The sequence below is a fragment of the Odocoileus virginianus genome, chromosome 14, assembly GCF_023699985.2.
Source record: "Odocoileus virginianus isolate 20LAN1187 ecotype Illinois chromosome 14, Ovbor_1.2, whole genome shotgun sequence".
NCBI lineage: Eukaryota > Metazoa > Chordata > Mammalia > Artiodactyla > Cervidae > Odocoileus > Odocoileus virginianus.
In genome coordinates, this window is record NC_069687.1 from 37,969,545 (window position 1) to 37,992,714 (window position 23,170).

The window sequence follows — 23,170 nt, forward strand, 5'->3', positions numbered from 1 at the left end:
AATGGCAACCCACTCCAGCACTGTTGCCTGGAAAATCCCATGGACAAAGGAGCCTGGTAGGCTGCAGTCCATGGGGTCGCAAAGAGTCGGACACGACTGAGCGACTTCACTTTCCCTTTTCCCTTTCATGCTTTGGAGAAGGAAATGGTAACCCACTCCAGTGTTCTTGCCTGGAGAATCCCAGGGACATAGGAGCCTGGTGGGCTGCCATCTATGGGGTCTCACAGAGTCGGACACGACTGAAGCGACTTCACTTTCCCTTTTCCCTTTCATGCATTGGAGGAGGAAATGGCAACCCACTCCAGTGTTCTTGTCTGAAGAATCCCAGGGACGGGGGAGCCTGGTGGGCTGCCATCTATGGGGTCACACAGAGTCAGACACGACTGAAGTGACTTAGCAGCAGCAGCAGCAGCATGTTATATAAAAAAAAAAATCTGTGCGCATCTTCCTGTTTGTTATCCATCCTTAGTTATGATTCTGTCTCCCTGTGTAAGTATTTGGATTCACTCTTAACTGTATAGCTTCCTTTGCTATAGCAGGGAGGGCAGAGGATTTTGAGTGAAGTGTTTTCTGTTGGTAAGTAAACAGACTGGGTAAGGGTATTTCTTAGTTATTTTAATTCTTCTGGTACAGCTCTTTAATCTCTGTCCTCTACTTAAAGGGGAAACTGGTTGTGATTATGCTTTGTTTATTTATATTTATAAAAATAGTGTGTGACTTTTGTTGGAAATTCAGTAGAGTACAAAGTAGAAAATAAAGGTCATTTGTGATCCTTCTACTCAGTGAAAAATACTATTAACATTTTACTATTATGTTTCAGCCTTTTTCTCATGCATTTTTATCACATTAGATGAAGATAAAATAGCTTTCTTACTTACCCCACTAAATACTATTTTAAGTTTCCCCCTTAATATAATAAGTCATTAAGAACTCCCCATAAATATATTTTAATGGTTTTGTTAGAATTTTCTTGTTGAATGTACTGTATTTTGTTTAACTGTTCTCCCGAAGTTAAGCTTTTTGTGTATTTCCAGTTTTTGTCAATTAAAAATGGTATACTAACATTTTTTTCTACTTTATTCCTATATCTGTATTTTCAGTTATTTCCCCAGGATTAATCAAATCTTGGAAGTAGAATTAGTAGATGAATATTAGTATTTTTGGCCATTTGGTAAACACTTGATAAACTATGCTTTCCTGAAAGATTATGAAGTTCATAATCTCATCAAGAGATCGTCCAATTAATTGTTTTGTTTCAGCAGTATTCAAGATTTTGTTGACTCTTTCAGTTTGAGGGCAGAAATATATCTCATTCTTTATACTCAAATTTCTTTCTCTTTCTTTTTTTAATATATTATCTTTTAAATTAGATTATAATTGCTTTACAGTGTTGTGTTAGTTCCGGCTGTGCAGCAACATAAATCAATTATATGTGTACATTTATGCTTTCCCTCTTGAGCCTCCCTCCCACCCCGCCCCCTGTCTACCCCTTTAGGTCATCACGGGACACCCAGCTGAGCTCTCTGTGCCCTATAGGAGCTTCCAGCTAGCTATCTAGTTTACACATGGTAGTATATATATATGTTTGTTCTCACATTTCTTTGGTTCTTACTGAGGGTGAACTGTTTTCATTGGCTTGTTACCCTTTCTCTTTGAATTAACCATTTGCATTTGCTATTCATTTATCTGTTAGGATCTTAGTGTAGTGTTTTGTTTTTATTTGAATTTCCATGAACTTTTTATTGTATTAATTTTTTGTCATGTCTATGTTCTTCTGAGGATAGTAATATATACCTTTTCATATCTAAATTTCATGATGTTTTCCTTTGTAATTTTTCCCATTGCTGAAATTTAAGAAGTACTTTTCAGTCTAAAGACAAGAGAGAGATTTACCAAGGATATCTTTTCTTCTTCTCTTTGTGGGGTGATTCTTTTTATAATTAATTCTAACCTGTAGAGTTCAGAGTTTAATTTGAAATAAATGTTAGGTTTGGGTAGATTTCCTCCTGCAAAGCTTGCTAATCATCTTATTATTTTTTGTTCTTTCCATTTTGTCATGCCACACAGCGTTTATTACATTTTTGTCACAGTAGGCCATCAGGGTAAGAGAGTATTTTGAAATTTCCTTCTCAGTCTTTCCCTCTCTTGACCTAATCTTTTGAGGATTTGCTCATTTGGAATTTTTATGTACTACTCTGCTCCCCTTTTGGCTCTGTTTTTCCCCTTCTGTTTTTAATTTGCATTTTTGCCCTTTTCAGAATTTTCAAAAAATTAGTCCGCTTGTGAGTTCTTAAAGGCAGCTGCACTGTTACATTCATCATTGTATTCCCTGTAGCCCTTACTGAATTTTTAAAGCAATAACATTAAAGCAAGCTCTTCTAGAAAACTTGGGAGATAAGAAAAAGCATAAAGAAGAAAACGAATTAGTCTTACCACTCAAAGATACCCTGATACTGTTAAACATACTCTGTAAAATTTGCTAGGAGCTGTATGCCTGTGTGCTTAGCCCCTCAGTGGTGCCTGACTCTTTGTGGCCCCGTGGACCTCAGCCGGCCAGGCTGCTCTGTCCACGGAATTCTCCAGGCAGGACTAGAGTGGGTCGCCATGCCCTCCTCCAGGGGATCTTCCCAGCCTAAGGATCCGACCCAGGTCTCCCACATTGCAGCCCACATCTGAGCCGCCAGGGAAGCCCAAAAATACTGGAGTGGGTAACCTGTCCCTACTCCAGGGGATCTTCCTGACCCAGGAATCAAACTGGGGTCTCCCGCATTGCAGGCAAATTCTTTACCAGCTGAGCTACCAGAGAAGCCCAGGAACTTTATAGTATTTGTAGTATTTTTTTTGTGTGTGTGTGTGAGTATGCTTGAAACATTCATATATATGTGTATAAATTTATTTTTTACTAAATGGGAGCATCCTGTACATACTGTTTTGTTGTGTACTTTTTACTTGTAATAATTCCATGTTTTTTAAACATTCCTTTATGACTTTAAATATATTTTTTGACTTCCCTTCCCATTATTTGGCTATATACGAAATAAAATATTTTATGTGAAAGAAAATGCTCTTCTTTCAAAGAGATTGAATTTCAGAGTGATAATACGGCCAGTACACCTGTTATCTCTGTTGCAATGCAAATATATGTATGTGTGAGCCACTGCAGAATTGCTTTGTGTAGGTTGAATAAGTAAAATTGAAGAAGAAAAATAGGTGGTACGTTAGATGTTTTCTAGGGAGCCTAAATGGTTTTGGCCACTTGACATCTTATTAAGTGGGCAGCATTACAGATCCAGGGTCTGAGCTATAGCTATAGTTAACTCAGAAGGAAGAAGGAATTCAGAATTTTGGGAGCAGGAGACGTTAGTTAGATGCCAGATCAAATTTGTGAAGTCGATGTTTGTAAAGTTGGTGCAGTTAGAAGTCAAAGGGGGTAGACGTGTATCTAAATTGGTTATAGCCAAAAGAGGAGTTTAAGGCATGTCAACCTAAGACCAGAGGGCACAAGAGAGGTGGAGGGAAAACTGTGACAAACATGAATCTGGTTAATAGAGATGATGTTCTATCAGATGAGGCTTAGTAGAGATGAGGCACCAGAGGTGGGTAGTGATGACAGTCAAATTTAGCCCTTTAAATTTGCTCCTTTATGTGGAAGCAACTCTATCACCCATAGCTTTAAATAACTGCAGAACTAAGCAGCATGACCTTTATTTTGGGGAGTCCTCAGATGTGTGTGGTTTGTATCCCCAAATTCCCATGCTCGAGTAAAGGTTAAAATATTGAGGGTGCCTTTGTTGGACTGTAGCGTGGGAGACTAGGGGAAAGGAATGCAAAATTCCAGAGAATTTTGAGAAGTAGTGAAGCTACCAGGACTTCTGGGAGTTGTCTTTGGGAAAGTGAAGTGAAATTTGCTCAGTTGTGCCCGACTCTTTGCAACCCCATGGACTTCTCCAGGCCAGAATACTGGAATGGGTAGCCTTTCCCTTCTCCAGGGGATCTTCCCAACCCAGGGACCGAACCGGGGTCTCCTTCATTGCAGGTGGATTCTTTACCATCTGAGCTATCAGGGGAGCAAAGACCTCCTCATTCCTGCTCCTTTCCACAGGGACTCAGAATAGAGCCCCAGATCTTCCCTAACAAACCAGTATGGTTGGAGCAGAAGGTCCAGGGGAGCAGTAATGAGAAGGAATGCTAGGCAGAGTGCTTCAACTGGGGGAGAAAGGCCTTCAGTCATAGGGAGACTTAGGAGTTGGACTTCATCTTGGAAGTATTAAGTTTGCATTGAGAAAGGCGGTATACCCACTTGTATCTTTACAACTCTTTTTTTCACATGTGCTACAAAGAAAAGTTGTTTTTCTTTTTCAAATCATGTGTATTCCAGTCAAATAGTTTGAAAAACAGATTATTATAATGCAAGTTTTACTTTTAGTTGATTTCCATTTATAAAATTGACAGTGTTTTTACTAAAATTCACTCAGAGTTGAAAACTTTCAGAAGAAGAAATAATTAGCCTATTAGCTCTCTGCTTTCCGATAGTCAGTCTCACAAGTTCATGCCCTTTTTCTTTTGGCTTAGATATTTACCTTGTTTTGTGAAACTTGAACAAGATATTATACCCACCATGTGGGCCCCTGTTGAACATACTGATTGATGTATGTTAGCTTGAAAAATCCTTGTGTTCAGTGCTTTATCCTCTATGTAAGAATTAGTATATGATTTAAAATGTGAAATATCTTGTGAAGAGTATGCTCCATGAGAAAAGCAATCTTTTCGGTTTTTCTACCAGTAAATTCCCAGCACCAGCACAGAACTCGACTCAACAGAGGTACAGAATAAATAGTTGTTGACTGGGAATAAAAATGTATGGGTGATTTCTAAGATTTTTTTGGAGTTTTGGTATTCTATCATTTCCATATCATGGTACTCCTGTGTCTCTCCTCGAAGTTATCCTGTATTAAATTAAAGTTCCCAAGTGGTGTTAGTAGTAAAGAACCTGTCTGCCAAAGCAGGAGACATAAGAGACACGGAGTTCAGTCCTTGGGTTGGGAAGATCCCCTGGAGGAGGGCATGGCAACCCACTCCAACATACTTGCCTGGAGAAACCCCTTGGACGGAGGAGCCTGGCGGGCTACAGTCCATGACATCACAAAGAGTTGGACCTGACTGAGGCGAGTTGGCACACACAGCACAATATAGTATGTGGGAAAATCTGGTGACATTGGTTAAAATGACTGGAAATACTAACTATGTTAGAATTCGTAGATTACTACTGAATATTCCCTTGACATTTGTGATGTTTATGAATTGTCCACTTTGCATGCACACAGTTTCCTTACTAGCTTATTTATTATGCACTTACAAAAAACAGGCAAAATGTTGATTTTTTCTCTTTTCATGAGTGGAGCTGGGTGTAAACCAGCTGGGAGGAGCAGTGCTAGTTGAGGTTTCTGTGGTTAGCAGATGGCAAGAGTTGTTTGCTAGTTCAGTGGCTCCTTCCTGCCCACTGGCTTTGTGGCTCATGCTCTTCCCATTTCTTCCTTAGGTCACCAGCCTTACCTTTTTTATGAGCTTTAAGGGGTTTCTTGAAAGGGTTCAATTTGTGACTACTCAGAGACTACCATAATAATTAGAACACAGAGTTTTAAAAACTCACCATGTGCTTTATACTGTTTTCTGTTTTCTTTGGTTTTACTAGGTAAAAAAGCTCCCATTTTGTTTAATAAAGAAATGATCGAGTCCATGAAGGAAGGTTCAGTTGTTGTGGATTTAGCTGCTGAGGCTGGCGGAAACTTTGAAACCACCAAGCCAGGAGAACTTTATGTTCATAAGGTATAGCTCACAGCTTCCTCTTGCTATGATCCTGATCCTTCATCTTTAGTGATTTGTGAGAGGGTGTTTGTTGCTTTAAATATTTAGAGAAACTGAGGCCGGAAATTTTCCAAAATTAAAAATAGTCACATTTAAAACTCTTTTTGAAATATGTATTTGTATGTATATAAAGACGTATAATTTCAAAACTTAGCCTTGGCTGAGAATTGTCCTGGAAAGAATGTGAGCATTTAGTAATAGACCTTTCTGACTGTATTTTTATTCATTTAGGGAATTACTCACATAGGCTACACAGACCTTCCCAGCCGAATGGCCACTCAGGCCAGCACCCTGTATTCCAACAACATCACCAAGCTTCTGAAGGCCATCAGCCCCGACAAAGATAATTTTTACTTTGAAGTGAAAGATGATTTTGACTTTGGTACAATGGGTCACGTCATTAGAGGGACTGTAGTGATGAAGGTGAGTAGAGAGATCTGTTGCTTCCTGTGTTTTCATTCTACATTTGTTCTAGGATTTTTGTTTATGGAAGAATCCTAACTTGGAATTGAGATATATTCTAATAAAGTATCAATGTGTTGGGTTTATGTCAATAAAATTTATTTAAAAATCCAGAACAACTTAAAGAAAAATATTGCAGGTATGCATGTGACTCACTTAAATATGTATTGCTTTTGAAAAACGGAAAAAAAAAAACAAACAAAAACCTCAGAATTGACTAAAGTAAAAATTAAACATTCCCCCACCTATCTGCTTTTAAGTTCTATTTTCTTCCTTATATGTTCTATGTACATACTAATTGTACGTCTATGTGTGTAATCATGACACAACCATTATATATTTATGTGCATTTATGTGGTGCTACCTGGAGAAGGAAATGGCAACGTACTCCAGTATCCTTGCCTGGAAAATCCCACGGACAGGATCCTGGTAGGCTACAGTCCATGGGGTCGCAAAGAGTCAGACACGACTGAGCGACTTCACTTTCACTTTCATGTGGTGCTAATGGTAAAGAACCTTCTTGCCAATACAGGAGACATAAGAGAAGTGGGTTCAGTCCCTGGGTTGGGAAAATCCTCTGGAGGAGGGCATGGCAACCCACTCCAGTATTCTTGCCTGGAGAATCCCATGGACCGAGGAGCCTGATGGGCTCAAGTCCATAGGGTCACAGAGAGTTGGACACGACTGATGGAAGTGACTTAACATGCACGCACATGTTATATATTTATATAAAGTGATGTTATAAATTATATGAATTTCTATATTTATTTAAAATTGTTTTTCAAAGAAGAGTTTTTCTGTAACACTGAATTGACTGGATGCTGGATGGTTTAAAGAGTGCTGTTTTTCTAATTTCTGTTAGGATGGCCAAGTGATTTTCCCTGCTCCCACACCGAAAAATATTCCTCAAGGAGCCCCAGTAAAACAGAAGACAGTGGCAGAGCTGGAGGCTGAGAAAGCAGCTACTATCACGCCCTTCAGGAAGACGATGACATCGGCTTCTGTCTATACAGCAGGTAAGGGCTCCTTTTATGAAGATTTAGACTTTGAATTATGACTGTATTATGTGAGTAATGTATTAACTGTCAAAGTTAGTAAATGAAATGTAGTTGTCATTCATTGGATTCTCAGGACTTGGCCTTGTTAGAAGCAGTTTTCACATGTGACATATCATCTGTCCCACCTCTGTGCACTTGGAGACTGCATTGTCCACTCTCAGAGATGCAGGTACTAGGGTACATGCTGGAATGAACAAGTGAGAAATAATACATAGGCGGTTAATACTTTTCATTTATAAAAAACATTTAAAATATAATTGTTAATGTTTTTATATATATATACCAAATATAATGAGTAGTGATGTATGTCAGATTGTGTTGTTATAAAGTTCAACTAAATGTGCTTATTGATTTATTTTTTGTGGTTTATAAAACATCACTTGTGATTATCTACATCTCTGGGTAAGATGGGGGGGGGGGGACCAAATATGTGCTTTGAAGAATAAACAAGTTATTCACCTAGTAGAAAAAATTCAGTTTTTAAGTTTTTATCTCTTTCTTTACAGTTTAACATAGATTCTTCATTTTCTAATTAATCTTCATGAAGACACTAAAGAATTGTCATAAAATAGTGATAAATATTCATTCTGGCTATGAATTGTTAGAGTTTGAAATATGGAGATTTGATTTTAAGTTGGTTTGTCTCATAGAGTGAATTAAAAATGTTTAGATCTGTGAGAGCCAAAATACAAACAAAGCAAACTATAAAGAATTAAGGACCGGTACGAAGCACACAGAATTCTTGTAGCCTCAGCATTCTCCAAATTCCCATGTGAGGCCAGATGTTTTAGGCTAAATATGTAACTCTCCTTGAATAAAGAGCAAGTCTCAGCAAAATGACTGAAAAAGCCTTTAGTTGTGAACATTGTGAATAGATGGAGCAGTGTCCCTATTTGCACTTATTAAAAAGAAGAAACCATATTGTTGTGTTGTACAAGGAGAGTACGGTCAGTAGGTTGTAAATTTCCATTTCTCCTTGGGATTCATAAGGAAATGTAGTGAGATATAACAATGATTTATTTTTCTATTTTCTCTTATGTTTATTGAGTCAAAGTTTATTGCGCTTTAATAGATACGACAGTGGCATATTCCAGTGAACAAAAGGATGGCCGTCTATTTATTTTTTTGTACCCTAAAAGTTCCTCTTTATAATAAAGCCAAGTGTTTTTCTTGAACACTTCTACCATATGTTAGAATCTATTTAACTAGCTTTCTTCAAAGAATGTGATTTGCCTTTTTCCCTTTTTTTTTCTTTTTCTTTTCTTTTTCCTGTATTATAGAAACTGAATGTAGCATATTTGGCATTAATGATGTCAAATGAAAAGACTTTAGTTTATTAAATAGTTGATAAGAAAACCTTCAACTGAGGAGTTTCTATCTTAGATGGCCAACACAGTTGATTGCAGGTGATGATAACTTAGTGCTTCATAACTAATGTGGGCATTTAGTGAGTGCTAGGCATCATGCTAAACACTTCACATGCCTTAGCTCATTTATTCCTTATAAGAACTCAATGAGTTGGGCATATTATTATTTTCTTTTTCTACATGAAGACAGAAAGGATTAATAATGTTACAGAGAATACTGGAGCATAGAGAGGTTAAGTAAGTTGTCTAAGATCATACAGCTAGCAAGCAGTAGAGCCAGAATTTGAACCAGGCAGCCTGGCTTAAGAAAATATGTCTGTAAATATAACCCTGCACAGATTCTCTGATGTTTAACTGAAGCTCAAAACAATATTCTGTCTGACTCTCCCTCCAGATGGTTAACAGGCCATTCATGGGAGCCCTGGAAGCCTTATATGTGGGTAGGGAAATAAAACTGCATAAACTTTCCTAGTGGTCCAGTGGTTAAGACTCCACACTTCTACTGAAGGGAACACTGGTTCGATCCCTGGTTGAGGAACTAAGATCAAGGGGAACTATGCCATGTGGGGTGTGCAATAAACAAAATAAAAAAAATTTAAAACTACAGTCTTCCTGAATAATTTAAAGTAACTTGTCAGTTGCTAATGTTCCATCTATGCCGCTTGTAAAGAAATAGTCCGTATCAAGGGGAAAAAGTACCTTATTCAAGGAAGTTAAATTCCAGCATCCTGGTCACCCATTATCATTTGGTTTTCACTGACCGCTAGGTAACCCTTTCTTCTGTTGCAGAACAGCCATCCACATGTTTGCTGTTAGGAAAGGTGATAATTAAAGATGTATGTTGAGAGCTGAGTGTTTGTATTCTGCACAGTCTTAATTTAATTTGTATTTTTTTCCCTCTTTCTTTGTAAAATCCTGTTTGCTGACTTGGTGTTGAGGCTGGAGCTGACTGCCCTGGCCAGCAGTCCAGTCCAGATTCAGGAGCAATTGCAAAACTTCTGTCCCGGGTGGGTGGAAGCCATGTGTTTTGGGGAGGTGCTGGAGTGAATGAAACCCTTCCTACTCTTAAAATCCCTCTTCCTCAGCCAGATCTGAGAGTGACATGAAATGGGCCTCCCCAAAGTCTGTCTTATAAAGGTTGTGCCTTGCCCAAGTAGAAAATGCTTTGGTAGATCCTTTATAGGCCTATAATTCTGGAATAAAAACACTTGTGTAAACACATGTGGCATTGTCAATGAAATTTAAAGCAGAGAAGAGGACAAGTTATGCAGAGGAAAATGTGCAAATTATTATTAAGGTGACTCATAAATTTTACTAGATGTTTACAATTTATTTTAGGGGGTGGTGGTCAGGAAGTTGAGTTTTGCTCACAATACCTTTAACTCACTTTCACCTCCCTTCCCAATCATGAAATGTCTCCAAAAAAAAAAAACCCTCATTATTTACAAGGGTGTGGAATTTTGAAGCCTTGACTTTGCCACATGTTTGTGTGTGGGTGTGTGTGTGCTTTTAATCCTCCTGAGATAATTGGATGTGAGCTCACACTCTTTCCTCTTTCTCCAGGTCTCACTGGGATACTAGGTTTGGGCATCGCGGCTCCCAATTTAGCCTTTTCCCAGATGGTGACCACATTCGGCTTGGCCGGCATCGTGGGCTACCACACTGTCTGGGGAGTGACTCCCGCTCTCCACTCACCGCTGATGTCTGTGACTAATGCAATCTCAGGTTTGTTCCCCTCTTGTTTTCTCACATCTTAGGTTTTCAAGGGCTTGTTCAACTCACAGAGTGGTTTCCATGAGGTTTATAAAGTCTGTGTTTCCAAATTGTAGGGCTTGGCATCGTGGTGGTGGTTGTGGTGACTTGGGTTCCCAGAGGTAGAGGGGTGGGGTTGGAAGTAAGAGGCCAGGGAGGTGTGTCAAGCCTTTGGGCTGCTCCCATTTCAAGCAGGGCAGAGCCACTGTTTCTTCTTTTAGTTATGATTTCCTTTAAAGAAATGATTCCTCCAAAGAAATTTGGAAGCACTGTTTCACAGGAGCATGATGGTTCATGCAGTAGTGTACACTGCATGAACAGTGTACATGCTCTTCCTAACACTGTTCTCTGTGGTCCCTAGTGATGGCTCAGATCTGAGGAATGAGACCCACATTGGACAGATATGGGAGCCGCCCTGGCTCAGAAACCTCATGGCCCTGGTGGGCATCTCTTGCCACAGGCATAGCTTTCAGGATCTCCACCAGTGAGATGAAAGTCGCTCAGATGTGTCTGACTCTTTGCAACTCCATGGACTGTAGCCCCGCCAGGCTCCTCTGTCCATGGAATTCTCCAGGCAAGAATACTGGAGTGGGTTGCCATTCTCTTCTCCGGGGGGATCTTCCCAACCTAGGGATCAAACCCACATTGCAGGCGGATTCTTTACCGTCCGAGCCACCAGGAAATCCCCACCGGGAACAAGTTCAATTCCAAGAAGTACTCTGCTCAGGAAAGCCCAAAGCTGTGGCTCTCACCATCATATATTTTTAGTTCACGTATAGCATTTTCCAGTTCGGATGCTTCGTATCCAGCAGAGGTCCCTTTCCACCACAAACGATGTTATCTAATAACATTATTGCTTTATATCTTTCTCAGGGGAACAGAGCTAGAAAGTTCAAGGTTAAAATTCTTATGCAGAAAGGGAAAATGTTTTGTCAACTCTTTGCCCACAAAAGTACTTCAGTGAGAATGTGTATGAGAACTTTCTCCTGTATGGTGTGTGTGCTTGTGAGGTTTTCACCGATGACATTTGCTTTGGCAGCGTGATTGTTTCTATTTACCACATCCTTGCTTTCTTCCCAGGGTTGACCGCAGTCGGTGGGCTGGTGCTGATGGGAGGACACTTGTATCCTTCCACAACTTCTCAGGGCCTTGCTGCTCTTGCTACATTCATATCCTCAGTCAACATTGCAGGTACGGGGACAGGGAAGGAACCCAGAGTGCTGTTTTGGTGGAGACACGAGAAGCAAATATAAAATGATACATATTTGTTAAAATATTTATATTAAATATAGAAAGTGATTAAGTATAAAATAAGCATTCTGATTTTAGGAATTTTATCATGGCTTTTAAAAAAATGTTTCCCTCAGATTATAAATGCTCTGTGTGAAGGGGAATTGGTTATTTTTGCCTATTGGTAATTTTTAGAAACTATTTGCTAAAAGAGCACCCCTATCCCTGGGTGCCCCAAGACAAACAAATAAAATGATGTCTTGCTTAAGGTTAACTGGAAGGTTATTGTATGCATAGTTTTGAATTAAGCTGACTTAGATCTATCACCATAGCGTCTTTAAATAAGTACAATTTTAGATAAAACTTTAGCCTTTTGCGTTATCCTTTCCCATGTTCCTGAAAACTGAAAGCCTAGCACATGACTTGTGTATGAAACTCATTTGATGCTGTTTTGTAGCTAAAAATTCTTTAATGTGTCCAGCAGACCTAGTACCTGCTGATATGGTATTTTTTTAAATTACTTATTTTAGGGTTTAACAAATAGAATAACCTATAAGAAAAAAAAATACTGGCCTTTTGATCTTTTACTTTCCTGAGCTGTTTGAAGAGCTAATTTATTTTTAGTCATGCAGAAATAGTTGGTTCTGTGCTCTGATAGCAGATTTTCTTCCTGAATGTCTCTGGGGTTCCCCCTTCAATGTAACTGGCTCAAATGATAGAATAACTTCTATTTTTGAGGTTTTAAAATATTAACTTAAAATGGTAGGTATTCCTAGATGATAAAGGTATGCTTATCATAGAAAAATTATAGCGCTTTAAAAACTATGTTGCTTAAGATACCTCTTTTTGTTTTATATTTACTTTGATAAGGTGGCTTTCTGGTGACTCAGAGAATGCTGGACATGTTCAAGCGTCCCACTGACCCTCCGGAGTATAATTACCTGTATCTGCTCCCTGCTGGTACCTTTGTTGGAGGATATTTAGCCTCCCTCTACAGTGGTTATAACATTGAACAGGTGAGAATCTCTTTTGAAAGCTTTCTTGTTTTGGTACTGTGTCTTTGTCCGAGTGAGATTACCATTACCAAAATTCTGATTTCTCTAATCAAATATAACAGTAACTCTTGAAGCATCTTGATCAAATAGAACATTCTCATTCTCTGAGAATCAGGACCCTGGATTCTAGAGACAGCTTTGCTCGCTAACTCTGCGAATATGGCTTTACCTGTTTCTCCCTACATTTTTCCACTTGTAAAAAGAGTCAAGAAGGTTATAAGTGTCCTTTTTATGTACCTAGCTAGATTGTTGTGGGGATACAATGAAATAATCAGTTAAGAATTTGAAAATTTTTTATTAAAATACTGTCAGTCCTCTTCCTGTTTATTTTCTTCATCTATGGATCAGGCAGATGTTACGCCAGCGCGTTTAAAAAAGAAAATTTAAAAATGAATGCTGCGTAGGAAAACAAATAATCAAGTTGAACTCTGAAAGTTCTATGTCTAAATATAATTTATAATAGAGATTCAGCTTTGTTCTGAACTCAGTCATACCTTTCTTTTCAATGACTATTATAGAATGCAGCCTCTCTGACAGCTGAAAAATCATGTCCCCCTTAGTTTCTGCTGTTTCTAACATGTATTTGTTGAACGAACACAGTCTTTGAGAAGAGTTAGAGCAGTGAGTCAGGGAGATTTATGTCAGCATCCCAGACTTGCTATTTATTGATCATTTGCCCTTAGAAAAATTATGTAGTCTCTTTAGGCATGGATTTTCTCTTTTATAAAATGAGGATGATGCTTCTTTCCTCCTGTGAATCTCATGAGACTGAGTTATAACTTATGCAACGTATATAGCATGGTCTCTGGCACTCTCACGGGGCTGGCTCCCTGATAACATTGGGTCAGGTCTAGATCCCGTAATAACTCCATTTAAATTTAGGTACTTTTATATGCATTTGTACGCTATCAAGTCCAAAAGAGATCAGTGTACGTAAATGGTTTAATTGCAAGTACAATTTAAAGTATTTAGTATGTTAATATCCCCAATGGATAGGAATATATATTGAAATATTAAAAGAAGAGACCATATTGGCTCTTTAAAACTTGTCTGACTTTAAAATTGTCCCTAGAAATGTCTTTAGAGAATCTCGTTTCCTCAGAGGAAGTTCTCTTTAAGCTGATGGACTGAATGTTTCTGATAACCTCTCTGTTTCTTCCTTTTCCTTTGAAAAGATTATGTACTTGGGCTCCGGCCTTTGCTGTGTTGGTGCCCTGGCTGGGCTTTCCACCCAGGGGACTGCACGTCTTGGCAATGCCTTGGGCATGATTGGGGTGGCCGGAGGCCTGGCAGCCACCCTCGGAGGCCTGAAGCCGTGTCCAGAATTGTTAGCTCAGATGTCTGGAGCGATGGCTTTGGGCGGTACCATTGGTAAGCACTTGTGGGTTCTGCCTTGAGATAGACCCATGCCCTTTGAACACCTGAAGGCAGGTAGACTCAGAGATTTAGGAATACATTGTTAGGAGTAAGAATTTTTAGTTGCACTTCAGTTTCTGAATATATATGTATCTGTTTGAAACCCATGTTGATAAAGGAATTAAGTTGCCTTAATGGAAGTTGCTTCAGTAAATATTTTGGAAAAAGTCACACAGTTGGTACTATAATTGTCACTCAGAAATAAACATTTTAAAACATTGAGTAGTAGGAATTATGTCACAAAAGTGGGCTAAGAAGTGCCTTTGCTCAGTTCTTGTTTTCCTTTACTGACTGTTCGTTTAGCTGATAATAGAACAGTAGATTAGAATGCTTGTATGTGTGTACTGTCTGTAGGTTCATGTTTTATTCTCCTGGGTTTAAATAACAGCAGACTATCCTGCTTCATACCTGTTAAAAACATGGAAAACATGTGCCAGCAGGAAAACCACTGGCTTAGTTTTATTCAGTGGTGTGTTGGGGTTGACTGTTAAATTTTCAGGAATCTTTTGAGCTGGTTGTTAACTCAGCCATTATAAAAAATCAAATTATATAAACTTAAAACTAAATAAATTAGAAACAAAGGTAATAACCCTGAACACACTAATGAATTAACTAGCTTTTATTATCCCCACTTTTGAGATTATCCATGTGTCTTATGTCTGTGTGGTAGAAATATTATGTAATATGGGCTTCTGTGCATTTCTTCCTGAATCCATATTTAATGCCATCACATTGTAGCTTCAGACCAGCCATGGCAGTTGTATTTACACCATATAAGTCAACAAATGCTACAAATCTGGGATTCATTTACTGTTTTGTTGATTGTCCAGACCTAAGAGAGTGATGGAGAAAATGTTAATGCAGTTTAAACTTAAATGTATGTTTTGTCTGTAGCCATTATATTGTGAATTGCACAAAAAAATAGAATATTCTTCTAGTATTTGGAAACTATTTTCAGATTCAGCAGAATTCCCACTCACATGGTTGACAATGAGTGAAGTTCTTATATGCATCTCATTGTTTCACTGTCATTTTATTTGTTAAACAAAAATCTCAACCAGCATTCATGTGGAAACTATACTCATTCATCAGTTGCAAACACTAGGTTGGCTGCAGATACCAGAGTTTGGCAAAAATCAACAAAAGCATTCTGTGAAAGTCAGTTGGCTAGATGAAGCTTACAATAAAGAATATTGTGGGAGGTGGGAGAGGGGATCAGGATGGGGAACACATGTAAATCCATGGCTGATTCATGTCAATGTATGGCAAAAACCACTACAGTATTGTAAAGTAATTAGCCTCCAACTAATAAAAATAAATGAAAAAAAAAGGAATATTGTATATATTTTTATTTTTTGAAACTTGTATACTACATACATTTTTATGAGTAAAAACTTATGTATTTACACACACACACTTTTTAAAAAAACTTAAAGTTGGTTTATTTAAGTATAAAATCGACAATATTCTAAGATTGGGAAGAGTAATAAAAATATATGTATAAGGATGTATATAATTGTATATATCATTTTAGTCGATAAGAAAGTAATGACTTAGACCTATGCTATTAAAAAGGTAATAAAAAGATAATAAACTATATTAAAGGTAATAAAATAGGTGTTATTCATAATTTGATAACTATATATCCCCAAGAGTGATACAGGCTGAGATTTAAAAATTTATAGTAAAAATTTACATCTATTGAAATTGAAACAAAAAAGCGTCCTTTCAGAAAAGTTAAGTTCATACAGTTTTACTAATGAATTTTTCTAAATAGTTAAGGGAAAAATGAAACACCGCTTTTACGTGAATCTTTTTTGAGAATAGGAAAAAGGAGCATTCTCTAGTCTTTTCATTTTTTTTTAACTTATTTTGTATTGTGGTATAGCAGATTAACAATGTTGTGATAGTTTTAGGTGAACAGTGAAGGGACTCGGCCATACATAGGCATGTTTCCATTTTCCCCCAAACTCCCCTCCCATCCAGGCACACACACCTGTTTTTATCCTGGGAGGCTGGTGGTTAAATACTTAGCAGCACAGCTTTACCTTTACGTCTCCTGTTTTATTTCTCTGGGAAAGCTGTGCATACTTTCTTACAGTCCCTGGAAAGGCACTTGAAGGAAAATGCTTGTGCTGTAGGTTCATGGCAGGAAAACCTTTAGATGTGGTCTTTGCAAATATTACGAGCCCCAGTCCTCTGTGCCATCTACCTGTAGCCAGGTTAACTCCAGAGTCTCCTGGTTTGGTTGTTTTCTGTTCAGATATTTGCATTTCATTACCTTTGGACTTGGCTGTCTTCTGCCCACCTTCAGGTGGGCACCTTCATTCCAGCTGTTCCTTGCGTGCTCAGGGGCAAGTGATGCCTCGTAGGGAAGGGAGCCTGGGCTGTTCATACAGTGGGGAGAATTTAAGGAGTTCAGTTGGAACTCTAAGTAATCTGAAGAAGTGTTAGTCTAGGAGAATGTTCAGAGGTTGTCAGGAGAAGTTGATGCTATGTGTTTGGGTTCTTTGGAGTTGGCATTGGTGAGGTGGTTGAAAGAATCTGCTATATGAAAGGGTATTTAAGCCAATGTTCTTGCCTGGATAGTCCCGTAAGAGAGTAGGATGTAGATAAATAGTTATTAATGACAATGATGGATAACCTTAGTGTTGTCTTTTTTTAAACTGAGGAATAATTGACATATCATACTAGTTTCAGATCTACAACATAATTTTATATATACATATATATATCTTGCAAAATGATTGCTGCAATAAGTCTTAACATTTGTCACCATACATAAAAATTTTTTTCTTGTGATGAGGACTTTTAAGATCTACTCTCTTAGCACCTCAATCTGCAATACAGCTTTATTATTAACTGTAGTCACCATGCTGTACATTCCACCCCCAGGACTTACTCATTTTATAATGGGACGTTTGTACCTTTTGATCCCATTCACCCATTCTGCTCACCCCTTACCTCCTGCCTCTGGCAGTCACCAATTTGTTGTCTGTATCTATGAGCTTGTTTGTTAGTTCAGATTCCACACATAAGTGAGATCATATGGTATTTGTCTTTCTCTGTCTGGCTTATTTCACTTAGCGTAGTGCCCTAAAGGTCCATTCATGTTGTTCCAGTGACAAGATTTCCTTCTTTCATGTAGCCAAGTAATATTTAATTGTGGGCTTTATTGGATTATTTCTCAAAGGTCTGTCCTGCTTTAATTTTTCTTTGACTTCCATTTCCTGACAGGATTGACAATTGCGAAGCGCATCCAGATCTCTGATTTACCTCAGTTGGTTGCTGCTTTCCACAGTTTAGTGGGATTGGCAGCTGTGCTCACTTGCATAGCTGAGTACATTGTGGAATATCCACATTTCGCTACGGATGCAGCAGCCAACCTTACCAAGATTGTGGCCTACCTCGGTACTTACATCGGTGGGGTCACCTTCAGTGGGTCTCTCGTTGCCTACGGAAAATTGCAGGGTAAGCGATCCAGTGTAACGTGGAGGTGAATATCTATTGTTCAGGGGTGTTCAGGGGTCCATTTCAATTTCAGAAAATGGCTTAGTAGCAGAACCTATTAGGCGAAGAGTTTTTGTATGACTCTGGGAAACACTATGAAAGTTTTTTTCTCAATAAAGATGGCTTCTCTTTATTGGTCTTTACAAATCTCACAAAACTTTGAAGCCAAGCCTTCTGCAGACAGCTCATGGCAGGTACTAGTGCACAGAAATTTGCCTACAGGGACTAGTTGACATTTGATGATACATATGAACAAAATGACGTCTTCATAATCCTTGTTTAGAGATGCCTGTATAGCATTCACAGAAATGAACTTTATACATTTCCCAGAATAGAGAGAGGCTTATTGAGTAAATTTGTGTTATTAGTGTACAGTACTTACTTTGAAAATAAATACACATTTTGGGGGTCTAGTGTGGCAGCTTTGGCTACCATTAACGCCAGCCATGAAGATAGAAGTGGAGGGAAAAAAAAAACCTCTTTCTGCTTTCAGTGTTTTCATGAAAACATGAGTCTCTGGAAAAACAAGTTTGTGATTTAAAAACCTGATCTTGCCTCTCAGTAATCAAGTCATTAGAATTAAGTGGGGAACATCATGAAACTTAAAAATCACAGAAGAGCTTAATGCCTATGATATACTCTGTCTTTAAAAGCAGCTAGCAAACAAGGACCCTTCTCCCTTGGGCTCAGTTGATAGAATCAGAAAAACAAATGGTCTGGGGCTGTTTTGAAGTTTTAAATAAATAAGACCACACTTAACTTCTGTATTGGTCATCTGGGGAAGAAAAATCACTTTTCATGATTCCATGACAAAGAGTAAAGAACTTGTATGATCAAAGGACAGTTAAGCTGAGCCATACTTTCCCCACTTCCATTAATGTTTATATGTAAGAACTCTAGTGTATGCTTTCATGTTTCAGTAGCTGGTGATAAAAAGTGCTATTTTAAGTATCATGTTTTTATCTTAATATTACATTTTGTAGCTTATGATTAAATGACTTAGAGTGTTTGAGGGGATTTCTTGGGACACGTCATGCATTCTAATGGCCCCATCCTTTGCCCTAGGAATCCTGAAGTCCGCCCCTCTCCTTCTCCCTGGGAGGCACCTCCTCAACGCGGGCCTGCTGGCCGCTAGCGTGGGTGGGATCATCCCCTTCATGATGGACCCCAGCTTCACCACTGGCATCACCTGTCTGGGCTCTGTGTCAGCCCTCTCTGCTGTCATGGTAAGAGGTCAGAGATGGAAAGCACGTTCTTAGTGAGGAACTAAGTATTTTATTAGGTTACAGTCTAACCTTATTTCTGTCTCATCAAGACCCCTGATGGATGTTTTAATATGCTGTTATGTGTTCATCTTCATAGAGTTTGAACAATATAGAAAAGTGTAAGAATAAAACTCCCCTTCTCTTCACTTACTCCGGTCCAGACTGTCACATGTGACACCTTTATTGCTCTGGGGTCTTTTTACTGGATCAATGTGTCAGTCAATAGGAATTTAAAGAGCCAAGAGTTTCAGTTCTGTTCATTAGGTGCCTGCTCTGTGACAAGCCCTCTGAAATAAAACAAGTGTCAGAGAGACCCATTGGTTGCTCTCACATTTGCTGGAAGCTCTGATATCAAGCCAAATAGTCATATAAAATGAACTGCATTTATTAAACCCTGTGTGTTCAGTGGGGGAGTTCAGAGAAACCTCCTAGGATAGGTTGGTCTTCCTCTTCCTCTCTGGTTATTGCATTTAGTATGTGGGTACATGCAGTATTCTGTGTGTCCGTATGTCACAATTTAGCATTCTGTTATAGCAGTGTATGGCTCTGCGGTATTAGCTCTGTGTCGTTCACAGATTACTTCATGTTTGTCTAGTATACTCTTAGTGTATACTTCATTCACGAAGTTTATGTTAAAAATTTTAAAAATCATCTGTGGTGCTTAGCACAAAGTTAGACATGTAGTAATTGCTTCAGCTTAGTTCAGTCACTCAGTCGTGTCTGACTCTTTGTGACCCCATGGACTGCAGCATGCCAGGCTTCCCTGTCCATCACCAACTCCCAGAGATTATTCAAACTCATGTCCATTGAGTCGGTGATGCCCTCCAACCATCTCATCTTCTGTCATCCCTTATATGATTATTTGGCTTGATCTCGGAGCTTCCATCAAGTGTGAGAGCAACTAGTGGGCAAGGTATCTTTGACACTCGTTTTGTTTTAGAGGGCTTGTCACCCCGCAGGCACCAATGAACAGAACTGAAACCCTTGTCTCTTTAAATTCCTATTGGCTGAAACATTGATCCAGTGAGAAGACCCCAGAGCAATAAAGGTGTCACGTGACAGTTTGCACAAGAGTGAGTAATTGCTAAGTCACCCAAAACTGTACCCTCAGATTTTCAAGCCAAATAAGACTGGGCTTGTATTTAAGTTTTAGCTGCTTCTCTTGGCACCAACAGGACCCTCCCTGCTCATCAGATAAAGTCATAAAAACTGTAACATCAGCTCAGTGCTATTACTTTTTTCCAAGTGTAGACCCCTCTCCAAGTTCTGCCTGCTCACGGTTAGTGCCTCTTAGGTATTTGGGGATTTTTTTTTTGCAGGTGGAAAACGTGGTTCAGTGTTTTTACTTGTTATATCTGTAGGAGAGTTGGTCTGATAGGGGTCATTCCCAGGCATGGAATTTACGTGTAAATGTATTAGTTGGAAAACTGGAATGATTATGGACCACAGTGCCCAGTGTCAGAGATTCCTTTCCAGTGCGTGAATTGTGAATTCCACTCTGGTTTTCGTACTAGGGCGTGACTTTGACGGCTGCCATTGGGGGTGCCGACATGCCCGTGGTCATCACTGTGCTCAACAGCTACTCCGGCTGGGCCCTGTGTGCGGAGGGCTTCCTGCTCAACAACAACCTGCTGACCATCGTGGGTGCGCTTATCGGCTCCTCCGGCGCGATCCTGTCCTACATCATGTGTGTGGTAAGGAAGCAGCCAGTGAAGGAGAAGGAGATACTGTTCTGAAAATCAGGACCTGTCTGTTATTTCTTTTATTTGCAGTAGAAATGACTATGTCAGTTCTTTTTCTGTCTAGCAGAAATATTGGAGTGTTTCGTTTGAATGAATTTGCCAGACTGCTGGTAAAGTACCTGAGTGTAGATAATTTATAAAATTAAACATAAAGACAAAAGTCTTCTAACTTCATCTAGTGATTAAAACACTTAAGATTTTATTTTCTGATTTTTTCTTTGTGTAGTACAGATCTCTGTGTTACTTGTCTGGTCATATTGTATGCTGTGTGTTAGTTGCTCAGTTGTGTCTGACTCTTTGTGACCCCATGGACTGTAGCCTGCCAGGCTCCTCTGTCCATAGGATTTGTGTTTAATTTTTTTAATCTTCCAAGTGATAGTTTTGCTGCTTATATTAAAAATGCTGTTTAAATACTGTTTTAGGGTTTCATGCTGATCTATCATATGGATATTCAAGATTTAATCTTCCCCCCATGTTTTACCGTTAATGTTGTTTGATATTTCTTTCTTGTCATAAGCACATTTTGGCATTTCTGATTTTTGTCTTAGGATGATTCCTAGAAGTGAAAAGCTCATTTTTTGGGCTTTGTCTTCTTTTTGTCATGTGGTTTCCAGAAAGCGTGCTGCAATTTACACTCCCACTGGTCATCTGTGAGAGTGCCTATCTTGAAGTTTTGTGGTCAGCATGGTTTGAAAAAAAATTAACAAGACAAATACTTCCCAGCTTCTTTTTTGTTTCTAGTTCACTTCTTAATGGCAAGAAGATAACCTGCAAATATAAAGCTTTGACTAAAGCACTATTTCAAATGATAGATATCATTCTCTAAATAATAGTTTTGAAAGACTGAAAAGACAAGCATGAAACTGGGTAAAGTCAGAATTGCCTTTATACTGATTGATCACTCAGGCAGAAAAATGACTCTATCTTTATTAGAATTTTAATAGCCCTTATTTTACAACTCAGAGTTTCTCTTTATGTCTTAATTTAAAATTGAATGCTAAAATTATCTTTTCATAATAAAAAATTAGTTTTCTTTGGACATACTGTAAGTACAAAAATTTGAAAGCCTAAGTTCAAAACCAGCTGAGAGGTTTCAAAATAAAATCCTTTAAGTTGTTCAAGGAGTTTGGAAAGGTGTTTCCTATTGGAAGAGTGTCAGGCTCTGGAGTATTTTTTTTAAAGCAAATGTTTATAAAGAAGAAAAATTTATTCAGTTGTATTATAGTTTTCTTGCTTCATTTGGTAAATTTGAATGACCAGCGGGGGGCAGCAGATTGTCACTAATACAGTTGTGTCCTCTTTGCGGCCCCATAGACTTTAGCACGCCAGGCTCCTCTGTCTATGGATTTTTCCAGGCAAGAATACTGAAGTGGTTGCCATTTCCTACTACAGGGGATCTTCCTGCCCCAGGGATTGAACCCGCATTTCTTGCATCTCCTGCATTGGCAGGCAGATTCTTTACCTCTAGCACCACCTTGGGAAGTCCCACTTAAACTTATGGTTGATGTCAAATACTAATTTTAAAATTAGATGGGAGGATTTGAATTTTTACAAGGCCAGTGGGGAGAGGAAGGGGGGACTTGTATATAGTTCTTGAGAAGTCAGCATAGGTGCCTTCTAATCTTTATTCTTTTTCTCTTAAATGGTTTTCCTTGTTGCTCTTGTTCAGTCACCCAGTTGTGTCCAACTCTTTGTGACTCCATGGACAGCAGCACACCAGGCTTCTCTTTCCCTCACCATCTCCTGAAGTTTGCCCAAGTTCATGTCCATTGCATTGGTGATGCCGTCCAGCCATCTCATCCTTTGACGCCCCTTTCTCCTTCTAGCCTCAATCTTTCCCAGCATCAGGGACTTTTCCAATGAGTCGGCTGTTTGCGTCAGATGACCAAAATACTGGAGCTTCAGCTTCGGCATCAGTCCTTCCAATGACTATTCAGGGTTAATTTCCCTTGAGATTGAGTGGTTTAATCTCCTTGCTGTCCAAGGGACTTTGAGGAGTCTTCTCCCGCACCACAGTGAGGTTCTTCACTTTATCAGCAGTATTCTCCACATTTCTGTCTTTTATTTCCTCTCTTGTCCCTTGTTCACTGAGTTTCTTCCGTTGTTATAGTAACTATAATAAGTTTTGAAATAGCATCTCTATAGCTTTAGCTAGAATAAGGTATAAAAGGCCCTTGTTGAAAGTACCCTTTTCCGCATGTGTTTCTGCAGTGACAGCGTCTTTCTCTTTGTTGTTTTTCAGCCGCCTCAGGTGGCTGAAGCATTGGAGCTTCAGCTTCAGCGTCAGTCCTTCCAGTGTACTTCTGCAGTTATGTCATCTTTCTCTAAATTTTTATGTTCTTTCATATTTATTGACCTGTTTTTGCTGTTCTTTTCTACTTTCACTGCCTCAGGCGCGTCATTGACTGTCAGCAGACCTCAGATAGTTTTTAATCCCTGTATTGTGTA

At 38.9% G+C, this 23,170-nt stretch overlaps 1 protein-coding gene across 4 annotated transcripts in view; it reads left to right on the top strand.

The window, feature by feature from the left end:
* The window catches only part of NNT (nicotinamide nucleotide transhydrogenase), an 89,024-nt gene that overhangs the window by 37,908 nt on the left and 27,946 nt on the right, over nucleotides 1-23,170 (top strand). For all 4 annotated transcript variants that reach the window (XM_020885741.2, XM_020885740.2, XM_020885738.2 and 1 more), the window contains exons 8-17: nucleotides 5,693-5,826; nucleotides 6,097-6,288; nucleotides 7,190-7,343; nucleotides 10,316-10,477; nucleotides 11,585-11,695; nucleotides 12,605-12,750; nucleotides 13,965-14,160; nucleotides 17,443-17,676; nucleotides 18,781-18,941; nucleotides 20,495-20,674. In XM_020885741.2, coding sequence (XP_020741400.1) covers nucleotides 5,693-5,826; nucleotides 6,097-6,288; nucleotides 7,190-7,343; nucleotides 10,316-10,477; nucleotides 11,585-11,695; nucleotides 12,605-12,750; nucleotides 13,965-14,160; nucleotides 17,443-17,676; nucleotides 18,781-18,941; nucleotides 20,495-20,674 — 1,670 coding nt within the window. The remainder of the gene's footprint in view (nucleotides 1-5,692; nucleotides 5,827-6,096; nucleotides 6,289-7,189; nucleotides 7,344-10,315; nucleotides 10,478-11,584; nucleotides 11,696-12,604; nucleotides 12,751-13,964; nucleotides 14,161-17,442; nucleotides 17,677-18,780; nucleotides 18,942-20,494; nucleotides 20,675-23,170) is intronic.